Genomic DNA, 12,910 nt, shown 5'->3' on the forward strand with positions numbered 1-12,910 from the left:
TAAAACAATACTTTAACCCTCAGTAAAAGGACCATCCATCAGAGCAATATATATTATTTAATTCTGCCCCCCCTCAGAACTGTGCGGACGGTGTGTCGTTCTTCTCGAGTAGTTAGTCGGTGCTGGGTCGGTCTTTTCGACCCCAGCCACTGTGCTCGGGTTTAGAGCTGTTTCCCTGGTCACCCTGACGTTTGGTTTCTTGTCAGCCGTGGTTTAGTTTGTCTTTATCGAAGTGTTATTTTATGAAGGGAGTTTGTTTGTTCTTAGCTTGTTATTATTGTAGTTTTTCTTCCCTCATCGCTTGTGATGTCAGTGGTTATTACGACACCACTGGTCCTCAGCTGTGTCCCTCCCCCATCATCCTGACAGTTGGTGCGACTCTTCCCGTGTTTGTCTCAGATGGATGCTGACTTTGTTGCTGCTTTAACATGAATACTCTGGATGGTTTGCTGCTGTAGTTTTCTGTTTGTGTTTACATTTTCCCAAAGAATCTCATGATCCACTTTGATCTGGATCGACCTGCAGGCCAGAAGCTGTCCCCATGCCACACTTTGAATGACTGCCTCTTCATCTGCATAATCAGGAACAACTATTTAAAGAAAAGGATAAAGAAATGTATGAAGATAACAACAACACGTTTTATTGAAACATTTTGTCAGCTTCCGTCCTCACAGACTTTTAGCTCATTGGTTCCCATTCTCCAGCTGCTCGTAGTGACAGTCTTTAAACCCATGGTAACTTCGTGCTGAGCAGCAACAGACACAATCAGAGACCAGCTGGGGCCTATACTTCAAAGTGAGTTCAACATACCCAGGTCTCTACTCCTGATCTGGCTTCACTTAACATGACAAAGGAGACCACACTGAGCGGTCACATGACGCTGATTATCCACCCCCAGCTCATCGTATACACGTGGATAAAACTGAACTCTGCAAGTTGCTGCAAAACTTTCGTGTCGTGTTTGAAATCTGGAGACAGAGCAGGTGTTGGAGGTTTGTGGAGCAGCTCCATTCTGTTATTATTTAATCCTCCCCTCTGTGTCTCTGTGTCTCTGTGTCTCTGTGTCTCTGTATCTCTGTATCTCTGTATCTCTGTGTCTCTGTATCTCTGTGTCTCTGTGTCTCTGTATCTCTGTATCTCTGTGTCTCTGTATCTCTGTGTCTCTGTATCTCTGTGTCTCTGTGTCTCTGTATCTCTGTGTCTCTGTGTCTCTGTATCTCTGTGTCTCTGTGTCTCTGTGTCTCTGTATCTCTGTGTCTCTGTATCTCTGTGTCTCTGTGTCTCTGTATCTCTGTATCTCTGTGTCTCTGTGTCTCTGTGTCTCTGTGTCTCTGTATCTCTGTGTCTCTGTATCTCTGTGTCTCTGTATCTCTGTGTCTCTGTGTCTCTGTATCTCTGTATCTCTGTGTCTCTGTGTCTGTGTCTCTGTATCTCTGTATCTTTGTGTCTCTGTATCTCTGTGTCTTTGTATCTTTGTGTCTCTGTCTCTGCTTCACTTGTTACTGTGCAGCGCCTGGTGTCGGATGAGGTTACTGAGGAAAGAGAAGTTCTTGCCACACTTGGAGCAGTGGAAGCGTTTCTCTCCAGTGTGGACGCTCTGGTGCACCTTCAGGTTGGTGGAGGTGGAGAACTGCTTCCCACAGTGGGGGCAGGGGAACGGCCGCTCCCCCGTGTGGACCATCTGGTGCCGCTTCAGGCTGCACACCTGTCCAAATGTCTTTCCGCACTGGGAGCACTGGTACGGCTTCTCTCCAGTGTGGACGCGCTGGTGGATGCGTAACTGGCACTGGTGGGCATAGCGCCGGGTGCAGAAGGAGCAGGCGAAGGGGAGGCGGGGCTGCAGGGACCCAGACTCCTGGTTCTGACCGCCGGGGGCCTGATAGACGAGGTTCTGACCAGGGAAGTGGTCCGTTTGCCGGACTCCAGGCCAAGAGTGCTGCAGCTGTGGGGCTGCTGTCTGCATGTGGACAGGGGCGGTGTTCCTGTCCCACATGGCTTCACTTACAGGCTCGTTGACCTGCAGACACAGAAGCGGCGGGAACTGAGACCTGCTCTGACCCTCGGCTCCATCACCTCCACCTGCTCCAGACGACATCCGACTAAAGTCGATCACGACGACATCAGAAGGAGACTCAGGTCTGTCCCTCTGAGGTGTGTGAGATTTAGCAGAGACAGGAAGTGACCTCACAGGGCCTGTGAGGCTGAACGATGAGCTTCCTGCTGAAGAGTCTGCTGTGGACGTGGAACAAGAAGGCTGCCCTGTGTCTCCAGTCTGGCTGCTCTCCTGTTGGTCCAGCAGCATGTGGGAGGGGCTACGTTTCTGTGGAGGGTCACCTGACGTGCACACAACATAGTAGACACATTAAACACATACTGTAATCATACTGTAGTTGTGCTGTAGTTATACTATAGTCATAATGTTATACTGTAGTCATACTGTAGTCATACAGTAATTTTACTGTAGTCATACTGTCGTTTTACTGTAGTCATATTGTTGTTATACTGTAGTCATATTGTTGTTTTACTGTAGTCATACTGTAGTTATACTGTAGTCATATTGTTGTTTTACTGTAGTTATACTGTAGTCATATTGTTGTTATACTGTAATCATACTGTAGTCGTGCTGTAGTTATACTGTAATTATACTATAGTCGTGCTGTAGTTATACTGTTGTTTTACTGTAGTCATATTGTTGTTATACTGTAGTCATATTGTTGTTTTACTGTAGTCATGCTGTAGTCATATTGTTTTTATACTGTAGTCATACTGTAGTTATACTGTAGTCATATTGTTATACTGTAGTTATAATGTAGTCATACTGTAGTCATATTGTTTTACTGTAGTCATACTGTAGTTATACTGTAGTCATATTGTTATACTGTAGTTATACTGTAGTCATACTGTAGTCATACTGTAGTCATACTGTAGTTATACTGTTGCTATACAGTAATTTTACTGTAGTCATACTGTAGTTATACTGTAGTCATATTGTTGTTTTACTGTAGTCATACTGTAGTCATATTGTTGTTTTACTGTAGTCATACTGTAGTTATACTGTAGTCATATTGTTGTTTTACTGTAGTTATACTGTAGTCATATTGTTGTTTTACTGTAGTCATACAGTAATTTTACTGTAGTCATACTGTAGTTATACTGTTGCTATACAGTAATTTTACTGTAGTCATATTGTTGTTTTACTGTAGTCATACTGTAGTTATACTGTAGTCATATTGTTGTTTTACTGTAGTCATACAGTAATTTTACTGTAGTCATACTGTAGTTATACTGTTGCTATACAGTAATTTTACTGTAGTCATACTGTCGTTTTACTGTAGTCATACTGTAGTTATACTGTAGTCATATTGTTGTTTTACTGTAGTTATACTGTAGTCATACTGTAGTCATATTGTTGTTTTACTGTAGTTATACTGTAGTCATACTGTAGTCATATTGTTGTTTTACTGTAATCATATTGTTGTTTTACTGTAGTTATACTTTAGTCATACTGTAGTTATACTGTAGTCATACTGTAGTCGTGCTGTAGTTATACTGTAGTCATGCTGTAGTTGGGCTGTAGTTATACTGTAGTCATACTGTAGTTATACTGTAGTCATGCTGTAGTCGTGCTGTAGTTATGCTGTAGTCATGCTGTAGTTGGGCTGTAGTCATACTGTAGTTGGGCTGTAGTCATACTGTAGTTGGGCTGTAGTCATACTGTAGTCATGCTGTAGACCTATAGACTCGTTCACTAGCTGTATCTGTGTTGCTGACATCTTGCCTGACTCCTTCTTTCTCCACGACGCAGAGGAGACGACTGTGACCTCGTGAACAGTTTACGTCCATTAACGTCTAATCTATTACATTTTGTTTTCAGACTTTTTGGAGTGTTTTTTGGTTTGTTTGACATTTTTGAATTGAAGATGTAAACGGGAAACAAGGACGGGCGGTGTGAAGCTGTATCGACTCAGTGACTAATCATGCATCAGTTGACCAATAGAAAATGATTCACCGAACATTTGATAGTGGATGAATCATTCTGATGATTTATCAAGCACACATTTTGCACAAACATTGGCTGGTTCCAAATGTTATGTTGCAAATAATTCATACACAAAATGCTAACTAAAATACCAGATGTGAATTCATCCGCCCCTGAAAATAGTCCCTAACAAATGCTCTACTCGAAAGAATCGATTTGTTTTGAGAAGGAACCAACGGGCTCTGAGCTCTTCTTTCTGATGTTGATGTTTTTAATATTCCTGCCTGTGTGCGGTCTTCTTTCTGTGGATAAACTTTACTTCCATTGTTATCAGATGTGATTTAGATGAGCCTTCTTACCCCTCAGCCAGGACTACTACATCGTTTTATAACTGTGTGTATTTGATATTTTAAACTTTCCCTTCATAAATAAACCAGACAGAAAGTAAGAAAGTACGAATGTGATCTTAAAGCGACAGGATTTCTGTTTGGATGAGGCGTCACAGCTCAGCTGGGACACACTGAGGATGTTTAAACCTCTCACTGCTCTTTTATGAAGCTTTCCAGCTGTTTGACATGTTCCCATGGTACTTCCACTACAGGAAATGATGTCACAGAGAAACAGACTGATACCTGTCACTTCCTCCATCTCCTCCTCCTCGCTCTGAGCGCTGCGGGTGTGTGTTGGGCGTCTCTGGGCCTGGAAAGAGGAGGGAGGAGTTTAGAGGACACAAAGCAGCCATGAGGCTCTCACACAGTTATAACAGATCTCAGTCACTGAGTGTTGGAAGTGTTCAGGATTTTCTCTGATCCAAACGTTGATAAACATGAAGCGACAGCAAACAGAAACAGCTTGAAAATAGGATTTATTGGCTTATTAAAACGACACTGTTCACAGAGTACAAGTCTGCGTCCCTCTGGTCTGTGGAGAGCTCAGAGCTGCATTAAATGGAGTCACATGGTGACGGTGATGTGGCTCTGTTCACACAGACTGATCAACAACATGACTGTGACACTGTGGATCCACGCTGGGTGTATTCATATGGACCTGAAGGGGTTAATAAAAGCCATGTGATGATTCTGTATGATGACAAACTACTCAAAGTAGTGTGACTGTTTGGAAGCCTTGAGTTCTGGCTGCCGCCATCTTGATTTTTTGGAGCCAGACAAGAGGAAGGAGCTAAGCGCTAAGTTGGTTAGCAAGAAGCTTTTGTATTTCATGTTATGCTAATTTTGGTTAGCTTACAACAGACTTTAAGAGCCGACTGCTCAGAGCGTCTTTAGTTAAACTGAACAAGATATTTTTTAAAACACTGTGATAGCTACCTGTCAGTCACAGGTAGCCCCGCCCTAACCCCTCCCCTTCTTCCTGGTCTGTGTGACTCTCAATGGGAGCATCAGTGACTAAATGAACATCATGCTGTGTTGAAGAAGACTTGAAACTAGAGACTGAGACCATAAACTCATCAGGAACATGTTTACTGAGGGAATACATCAGGAGAGGAGGAGGAGCATGTTCTCATAGACTTCTATAGGATCACACTCCTGTCGCCCCCTGCTGGACATTAGAGAGAATGCAGGGTTAGGGCACTTCTGCTTTGCATTAGTCTACTCTTATATACAGTGCTTTACACTGATGCTTCGTCCACACAGGAGGTCAGACAGGTGGAGCAGAGCGGGAGTGCAGACATGCCGTCATGTTTAATCACAGACTGGATCACACAGGCAGACAGAGGACAGCGTGTGAAGGCGGGACCTCGTCTCAGCTCTGACACGAGAGTCACACGGGGTCACACAGCTCGTTCACAGTGTTTCATGGACTCGTGGTGACTTCTGTTCAAAGATGTCTGTTGTGACTTTAAGAGAAAGTGACCTGTGCGGGAAAAGGTGAGGTTGATGACCTCAGGTGTTTGATGTGTCACACTTATCAGGAGTTTGAAGACTTCAGTCAGTGTGATATTTCAGTTTGATTTCATTACATCCGATAATTGAATGAGGAGCAGCAGACACCACACCGCGTGCAGAGGGACGTCTGCCCGTAGCTTCCCTGATCTCAGCACGTCTCTCTGACAGCTAGAGACCCAGTGATCCTGTTAGACAGAGCCAGGATCTTTAAAGAGACAGAGACCTTTAACGTGCAGACAGACCTGCCAGCATTTTACACTCAGGTGCTTTACTCTGATCAGTACAACAACACTGAGACTGCTCGAGGACCAGATCAGTGTTGGCTTACGCTCATCTTTAGGTATCACTGACTGTCACTTCTACATGTTGTTCAGAAGTGATGGTGTCCTGGGGTCTCGTTTATAAAAGAGTACGTAGAATCCCGACTGAAACTGCCCGAGGAAACCTGGAAATGGAGTACGCCAAAAAGAATTCAGATTTATAAACCGAGCCCACGCACGTCCTGCCCCCGTTTCACTTTATAAATCACCAGCCACCTGGAAATGTGCCCAGGTGAGTTCGCCTTCCTCACGCCGTAAACAACCTCCTGTGATCAGCCGGCTCGTGTTTGCATTTCCATTCGCCAGGTGTTTTGCATCGACCACGTGTGGTGTAATGTGGGCGGAATAAGAGGCGAAGGTGATGAAGTGTCTGGCAGCTCGAGGTGCTCGTGACGGGGTCACAAACAGAGGAAAACAGTGAGTGACCACCAGGTGTTACAGCCTTCACGTAGGTCACCTGCAGTGAATCCATCAGCAGCGTTACACACGAGTGTCCCGCTGTATAAACATGTTTACAGAAACCACATTCATTTCCATGATGACTCAATGATCTGCTGCAGATATTATCTGACAGAAGTCTGACCAGCGAAACGCTCGTGGTTCAGTTGTGATGACGTTGGCCTGCTCGGCGTTTGGGGCTGATTACAGGGACGTGTGATGACTGTGAGAGCAGTCGCTGCTTAATTTGGAGACTTTGCTCGTTTATTCTCATTATTTATAAATGTATTCATTCGTTCCCTCCGGTCTTAACGGTGCTCGTGTCGTATTGACTGTCACATGTCCGTCTGCTACATGAAACTGTAACATTTACAGGACGTGCAGGCGGTGAGGATACTCCGGAGGAGGCGACAGGTGAAGAAGCCACTGCGAGTGTCCGGAGCGCACTGAGCGCCTGACGGCACAGTCGTGATCACTGAAGTTCATTAAGTCACAATCTCTTCATGAAAGCTAAAACTCATACTTGCTGATAGAAACACAGCATTAGAAGATATTAATAAAAACTACTGACGCTCGGTTCTTTAACTCTTTCACGCTTTTCATGTTCTTTTTGGATTTCTCCGACGATTCAGGAGACGGTCTCTCCTCTGTGCTCGGGGGGGCTGTGAAGGTGACACAGAGCTGATGGAACATTAAGCAGACTTTATTTAATATCTGCTTCCATGTTGTTACATTGAAAGGTGCTTATGGCACACGGCTCACTACAGGCACGAGTGCAAATAACACTGCTGCTATGACTGTTAATGGTGACTTGGCTCGCTCAATAACGTTTGATGTTTAGTGACATTAAATGTGTGAAAGGCGTCAACATACAGCCTGGCTCCGTTCACCACCTCACCATCTGTCGCCAACTTCACCTGTCTCCAAAATGTTCCGATGCACTTCCACACAGCGCCGTGGCGTACGCCTTCTTCTGTGCGTACGCGCGGTTATAAATGAGGCCCCAGGAGACTTCTGTATGAAGTCAGGACAGAAATCTTTAAATGTCTCTGTGTACAAACACTGACAGACGCTCTGTGTCTGTCTGAATGTTCATATCAAACAGGTCACCGGGTGGGTCACCGGGTGGCTCACTTTGTGGCGTTTACCTGCTCATCATCTTTACTCAGAGGGGAGAACTCAAAGAATGTGATTCACCGAAGAGACAAACACAAACGATGTCCTGCAGCGCCGTGATGCCTGCACCTCCACCAGCATGGAAATGTCATGACCTCATTTAAATGCAAACAGCACCAAAGAGTTTTTAACCCTTTGAGGATGTTTGGAGGATTATTGGGAATATTTTGTGTCTCATTTCAGAAGCTGCTGAAGCTTCACAAGGGAACTTTGAGTGTTTCATTCAGCCTTTAAAAGAGCTTCAGCAGCTTCTGCTTCTACAGAGTCAGCGAGTACAGTCGTACAATCCTCCCATCACTCTCCCTCACGCTGCTCCTTCCACTCTTTCACAGGCTGAATGAGACACTCAAAGTGACCTGGTTCACTACCTTAAAAGTCTGAAGTCCTGGACGACACTCAGGTGTCTCAGACTGAACTGAAAGGTGAAACAAGCTGAACATCTGATTTTTGGTTTTCTGCTTTTCTTCCACTTTGTCCTGTTTTTATAAAAAGAGTTCTCTAAGAGTCTACAAAATAAAAGCCTCAGGAGTACACAGTGAAACAGTCAGTGCCTCCCCAGCTGTGGGTCTTTGGTGATCCGTGCTGAGGGAGTTCTGGTCCCGGGTCAGTGCTTGATCTTCAGGTGCCTCCTCAGGTTGCTGGGGTGGGAGAAGCGGCGGCTGCAGACGCCGCAGCTGAAGGGTCTCTCTCCTGTGTGCACGTTGCGGTGGATGTCCAGCTGGCTCTGACACACGAAGCTCTTCCCGCAGAGCGAGCAGGCGTAGGGCTTCTCCCGGGTGTGCCGCGCCGCGTGCTTCTGCAGGTCCGACTCCAGGAAGAAGCGCTTGGTGCAGCGAGTGCAGCCGTATGGCCGCGCCATGGTGGCGGCGTGGTAGAAGGCCAGGTAGGGGCCGCTGGGGGCAGGCCTGTGGAGGTGCAGACACACGCTGGGGGAGTTACTGGAGGAGCTGATGCTGGAGGCGGAGCCTCCTCTGGACGGTCCTGGGGGGTCATCAAGAGTGAGGACAGTCCCGGTGACCTGCCCAACACACTGCATCATGGGAGATGTAGTTTGTTCATGTCTGTCTCTTCTTCTCTGTGTTTGATCTGACCACTCCCCGTCCTCCCCCTCCCTGTCTGACGCCCCCCCTCCATCAATGACTATCACCTCTGACAGAGACGGCTCGTTATTCGTCCTGCCGTCTGTTACATCATCGCAGGGAGCGTGCACGGCCTCCCCGCATGGCATCATGTCAGCGGGCCTTGCTGTGACATCACTTCCTGTTGGCAGGGACCTGTGGGCGTGGTCTCTGCTGTCAGTCTCAGGTGTCCTGCTGACTACAAAGGTGACGACGTCAGATCCACTGACCTCCGTTTCACTGTGCCGTCTGCTGCCGTCCTCCGAGGCGGTGGGGAGCGCTGTGACGTCTGATGGAGCCTCCTGGTTGGTGCATCCGGTCTCTGTGGCTCCCTCCACCTTCACTATGAGCAGCTCCTCCTCCTCCTCCTCCTCCTCCTCCTCCTCCTCAGGCTCTGCAGACTGAGACACAAACTGATCAATAATCCGAGCACACAGCGTTCCTGCTGCAGTGATCTCCTGTTTAAATATCAAAAATAAAATCCAAGCACATCTTAGAAAACTTTAAAGAGTCACAGCCAGCACAAACGCAGAGTGGAGCCTGTTTGTCTGCAGCAGTCAGTCAAAGCTTCACACTCATGAAAACGGCTCGCAGACCGTTTCCTGTTTATTCATCAAAATCTGATCAAACACGTCGGACTGTTTATTTCAATTATTCCACCAAGTATTGTGATGATTTGACTCACATGTCATTTGAGGTCGAACAGATTTGGAGATATGAATCATTTCAAGATGCTCAGTGAAGACACTGTAGGTCCATTCGTGTTGCAGAGTTCAAAGGGTTAAAACAGCAGACTGATGATTGAGTGATTGATTATTGATTCTGTTTCACACTGATGGATTTATCTATAGGAACATAAGATATGGTCTAATACGGCTGTCACCATGTTTGTAGTTGTTGTTTATACGTTCGCCTTCTCACCCCTGAGAATGAACAATGAACTAACACAGTGAGGTCGTTTACAGGGGCCTGTATGTTTTCCTGGTGCATTGTGGGATAGCTACCTCAGTTTTGGTGGTGGTGACGACCTCCTGATCAGGGTCCTGGTCCAGGATGATGGGGGGGGTCTTCTGCATACACTGCTGAGCCCCTGGTCCTCGGTTCAGGAACCTGGTCCGGCCCTGCAGAGAGGGGCCTGCTGGGACACGAGGAGAAGAATCAGAAGAGACAGAAACAAGAACCACCTGTGAGTGTTTGTTTGCATGGCTGAGGATTCAGCGAGCGGTCAGAGCTCTGTGTAGAGACAGTAAGGGGACGTTCAAGAAAAATAGACCCCACACAGGAGAACCCCACACTGGTTTCATTAAAAGCCCCACAATATGAGACAAATGTTTTTATGATACATTTATTAATGTAAGCAACATTGTATGCATATTAATTCATTGTATGTAGATTTTCCTCTCTCTAATCCAACAGGGCTAACTTCACTGTGAGTCTCTGTTTATTTAACAAAACAAAAGGATCCAGAAGGGAGCCTTGAGGTATCCCACATTAAAAACAAAAGACACGAAGGACTATCTTTTAGATAATCAGAATGCTTGATATGTGCAAGTTTAAAGTCGAGATGAAACGGCATCTCGAGAGTATCTAGCGTCTGTATCGTGACGTATTTCCGAGTGAAACAGGACGTGCAGGCGGGACATATCATTAGAGGGATTTGATTTGATCATTGAGAAGTGGGCGTAGACAGACGTTCTCCACAGCGCAGTAGCGTTCTTGGTGCTCTGCGGCTAAATGTTGCAGATTGATTGGTTGAAATTGGTTGGTTCTAACTTACGTAAGCACGCGGGATATTTTTTTTTTACAGGAAGAAAAAATGATCAGATTTTGATATAAGAATATGAAGAAATGGATTTCCTGTATTTCTTTTGGCCTTTATTGTCAAACAGATGCACAATGTTACCGAAGATGTGATCTAAAAGGATTAAAATGACATTTTTCATTTCACCTCGACTTTAAACCTGTGACAGGGTCCCTTTAGCGGTACTCGAATATGGCTATATTATATAATATCGAATATAAAACAGTTCCTGTGATACTCAGTGAGCTCTGAACCCAACCCACTGTGGTTCAAATGGTTTATACACACCTCGCCTCTGATTGGTAAATCCCCATGAAGCGTACAAAATGTACCATGAAACCCGTAACGCAGCCTTTCAGGAAAACATGAATTTAACCTTGGAGCCAGAGAAACGGCGCACATAGTTCTGCTCAATAAATGGAATCTATTGAGCAGACGGCTACTTTGATGCTAATCATGCTAACAAGCGATCAAAACAATATCTAATGTCAAAGTTATTGGTAAATAAGGTGGATATAACCCATGCTTAACTTCCTGTCTCATAGTTTAAGGTGAGCATTGTTATACGATGATGCTCATTTAGTCAGTGATGCTCCAATTTAGAGTCACATAGACCAGAGAGCAGGGGAGGATTGAGGGCGGGGCTACCTGTGATTGACATGTTGCTCCCACAGCCACCTAACAAGTTGGGCATATTAGCATCCCAATTCGTATCACAGTTACACTATAGAGGCGAATAGATGCACCTTGGTAACCCAGCTAGCAAAAACATTAGCTGTTAACTTAGCCTTTTGATGACTCCGTGCTTATGCCCACCTTCTCCTTCCAATAAGGTCACTTCTGCCCCAGTAATACCCCCCAAAAAACAACATGGCAAGGACCAAAATACAAACTCCAGGCTTCTAAACAATAGTTACCTGTGGCTGACGTCACAGAGTAGATGGAATACTAGTGTAACCCCGCCTGAAACTGATCGTTAAACCAATCAGACCCGATGGGCGGGATTAATGTTGGACGTTGAACTCCGCCCCCTTTTTTTGCCGCTATCTGGAATATTCGGTTAAATTATAGAAACTGAGAAGCTGTTTCTAAAGGAAGATAGATACAGATTTCAGTTATGTTGTTAAATTATGTTTTATTCTGAGCTCCCCTTTAAGGTCATGTTGAAGTACTCGTTGTTAGCTTCATTCGTTAGCTCACTGTATTAAACATTGTGAACACATTTCATCAGTGTGTCTGTCAGTGTACATCCGGGTGTGGGAGCTTCTTACCGGCCGCTGAGTCCCTGCTCTGGCGGCTGAGGAGGCGGACCCCGGGGAAGCGGCTGCTGATGGATCCCTCCGCTGCCTTTAATCGCTCGGCTCGGTACCGGGCGACCTGCAGCTCCAGCAGTTTGATCTTCCTCCGCAGGAACTCGCTTTCCTTCCGGCTGCGGGACATCTCTAGGTGAACCACCGCGTACCCGTCGTCCACAACTTTACAGATTTCTGCCACGGCCGCGTTAGCCAGCACCTCCATGATGGAGGCGATCTGAGAATGGAAGTCCACCGCAGCCGACATCTTTAAACCCTCGGAGGACGATGCTGTCCTGACAACAACTACTAGAGCCGTTATAAAACGGGGGCCGCGTTATCTGAAACTCATCCTGCTTCTGGAGCTCAGCAATATTAAAGAAAAGTTAGACAGCAGCAGGAGGAGTCTTTGTTGATATGATGAACGGAAGCTGTAGTTAGACAGTTTTTCATTAGCAGACAAGAAGAGTACAGAACCACAGCGCCCCCCGTGGTCAGGAGCGGAACGGCCACACTGAACACCACAAGGAAAACAACGCAGGGTTACACAATGACGTGTAAATGTAGCCTCTTCATGCTAAACACACGTACACTAAACATATATGCAAGATTTTATTTTAGAATAAAATAAATCCAGGTTATTAAACGTGCAGAATCATCATGCACCAAGTACCAACACTGCAAGCAAATACAGCAGGCAGATAAAAGCAAATACAATAATACAGGTCAAATAAATGAACCACTTTGGGACCAAACAAAAATAAAGAAATGTTTGGATTAAATACAGAGAATAAAAATAAATAAAAAAATTATCATAAGCTTGCATTTATATGAAGCCCAGGCTTCTTTATTAGTGCTACTACACAATGTAACTGCATCCAA

General features: G+C 45.5%; 1 protein-coding gene across 1 annotated transcript; it reads right to left on the reverse strand.

Annotated features, from left to right (window-relative positions):
• Positions 1–618: 618 nt before the first annotated feature.
• LOC138604820 (uncharacterized) lies at positions 619–12,440 on the reverse strand. The gene is made up of 4 exons (XM_069676823.1): positions 12,008–12,440; positions 9,940–10,070; positions 4,612–4,678; positions 619–2,334 (listed from the first exon to the last, which is right to left on the reverse strand). Exons 1-4 carry the CDS (start codon positions 12,294–12,296, stop codon positions 1,493–1,495), a joined length of 1,329 nt encoding a protein of 442 aa, XP_069532924.1. The 5' UTR covers positions 12,297–12,440; the 3' UTR covers positions 619–1,492.
• Positions 12,441–12,910: the final 470 nt, after the last annotated feature.

Source organism: Semicossyphus pulcher, unplaced genomic scaffold, assembly GCF_022749685.1.
Source record: "Semicossyphus pulcher isolate SPU_LCO1_2020_fin unplaced genomic scaffold, fSemPul1.0.p SCAF_27, whole genome shotgun sequence".
Lineage (NCBI taxonomy): Eukaryota > Metazoa > Chordata > Actinopteri > Labriformes > Labridae > Semicossyphus > Semicossyphus pulcher.

What these genes read in the sequence shown, in the direction of transcription:
- LOC138604820 (XM_069676823.1), bottom strand. Translation starts at nt 12,296, where the DNA reads ATGTCGGCTGCGGTGGACTTCCATTCTCAGATCGCCTCCATCATGGAG. An exon ending in GAGCAGGGACTCAGCGGCCG is followed by an intron (nt 10,071 to 12,007) that starts GTAAGAAGCTCC and finishes GTGTCCCAGCAG; the next exon opens with GCCCCTCTCTGCAGGGCCGG. An exon ending in GGAGATGGAGGAAGTGACAG is followed by an intron (nt 2,335 to 4,611) that starts GTATCAGTCTGT and finishes TGTGCACGTCAG; the next exon opens with GTGACCCTCCACAGAAACGT.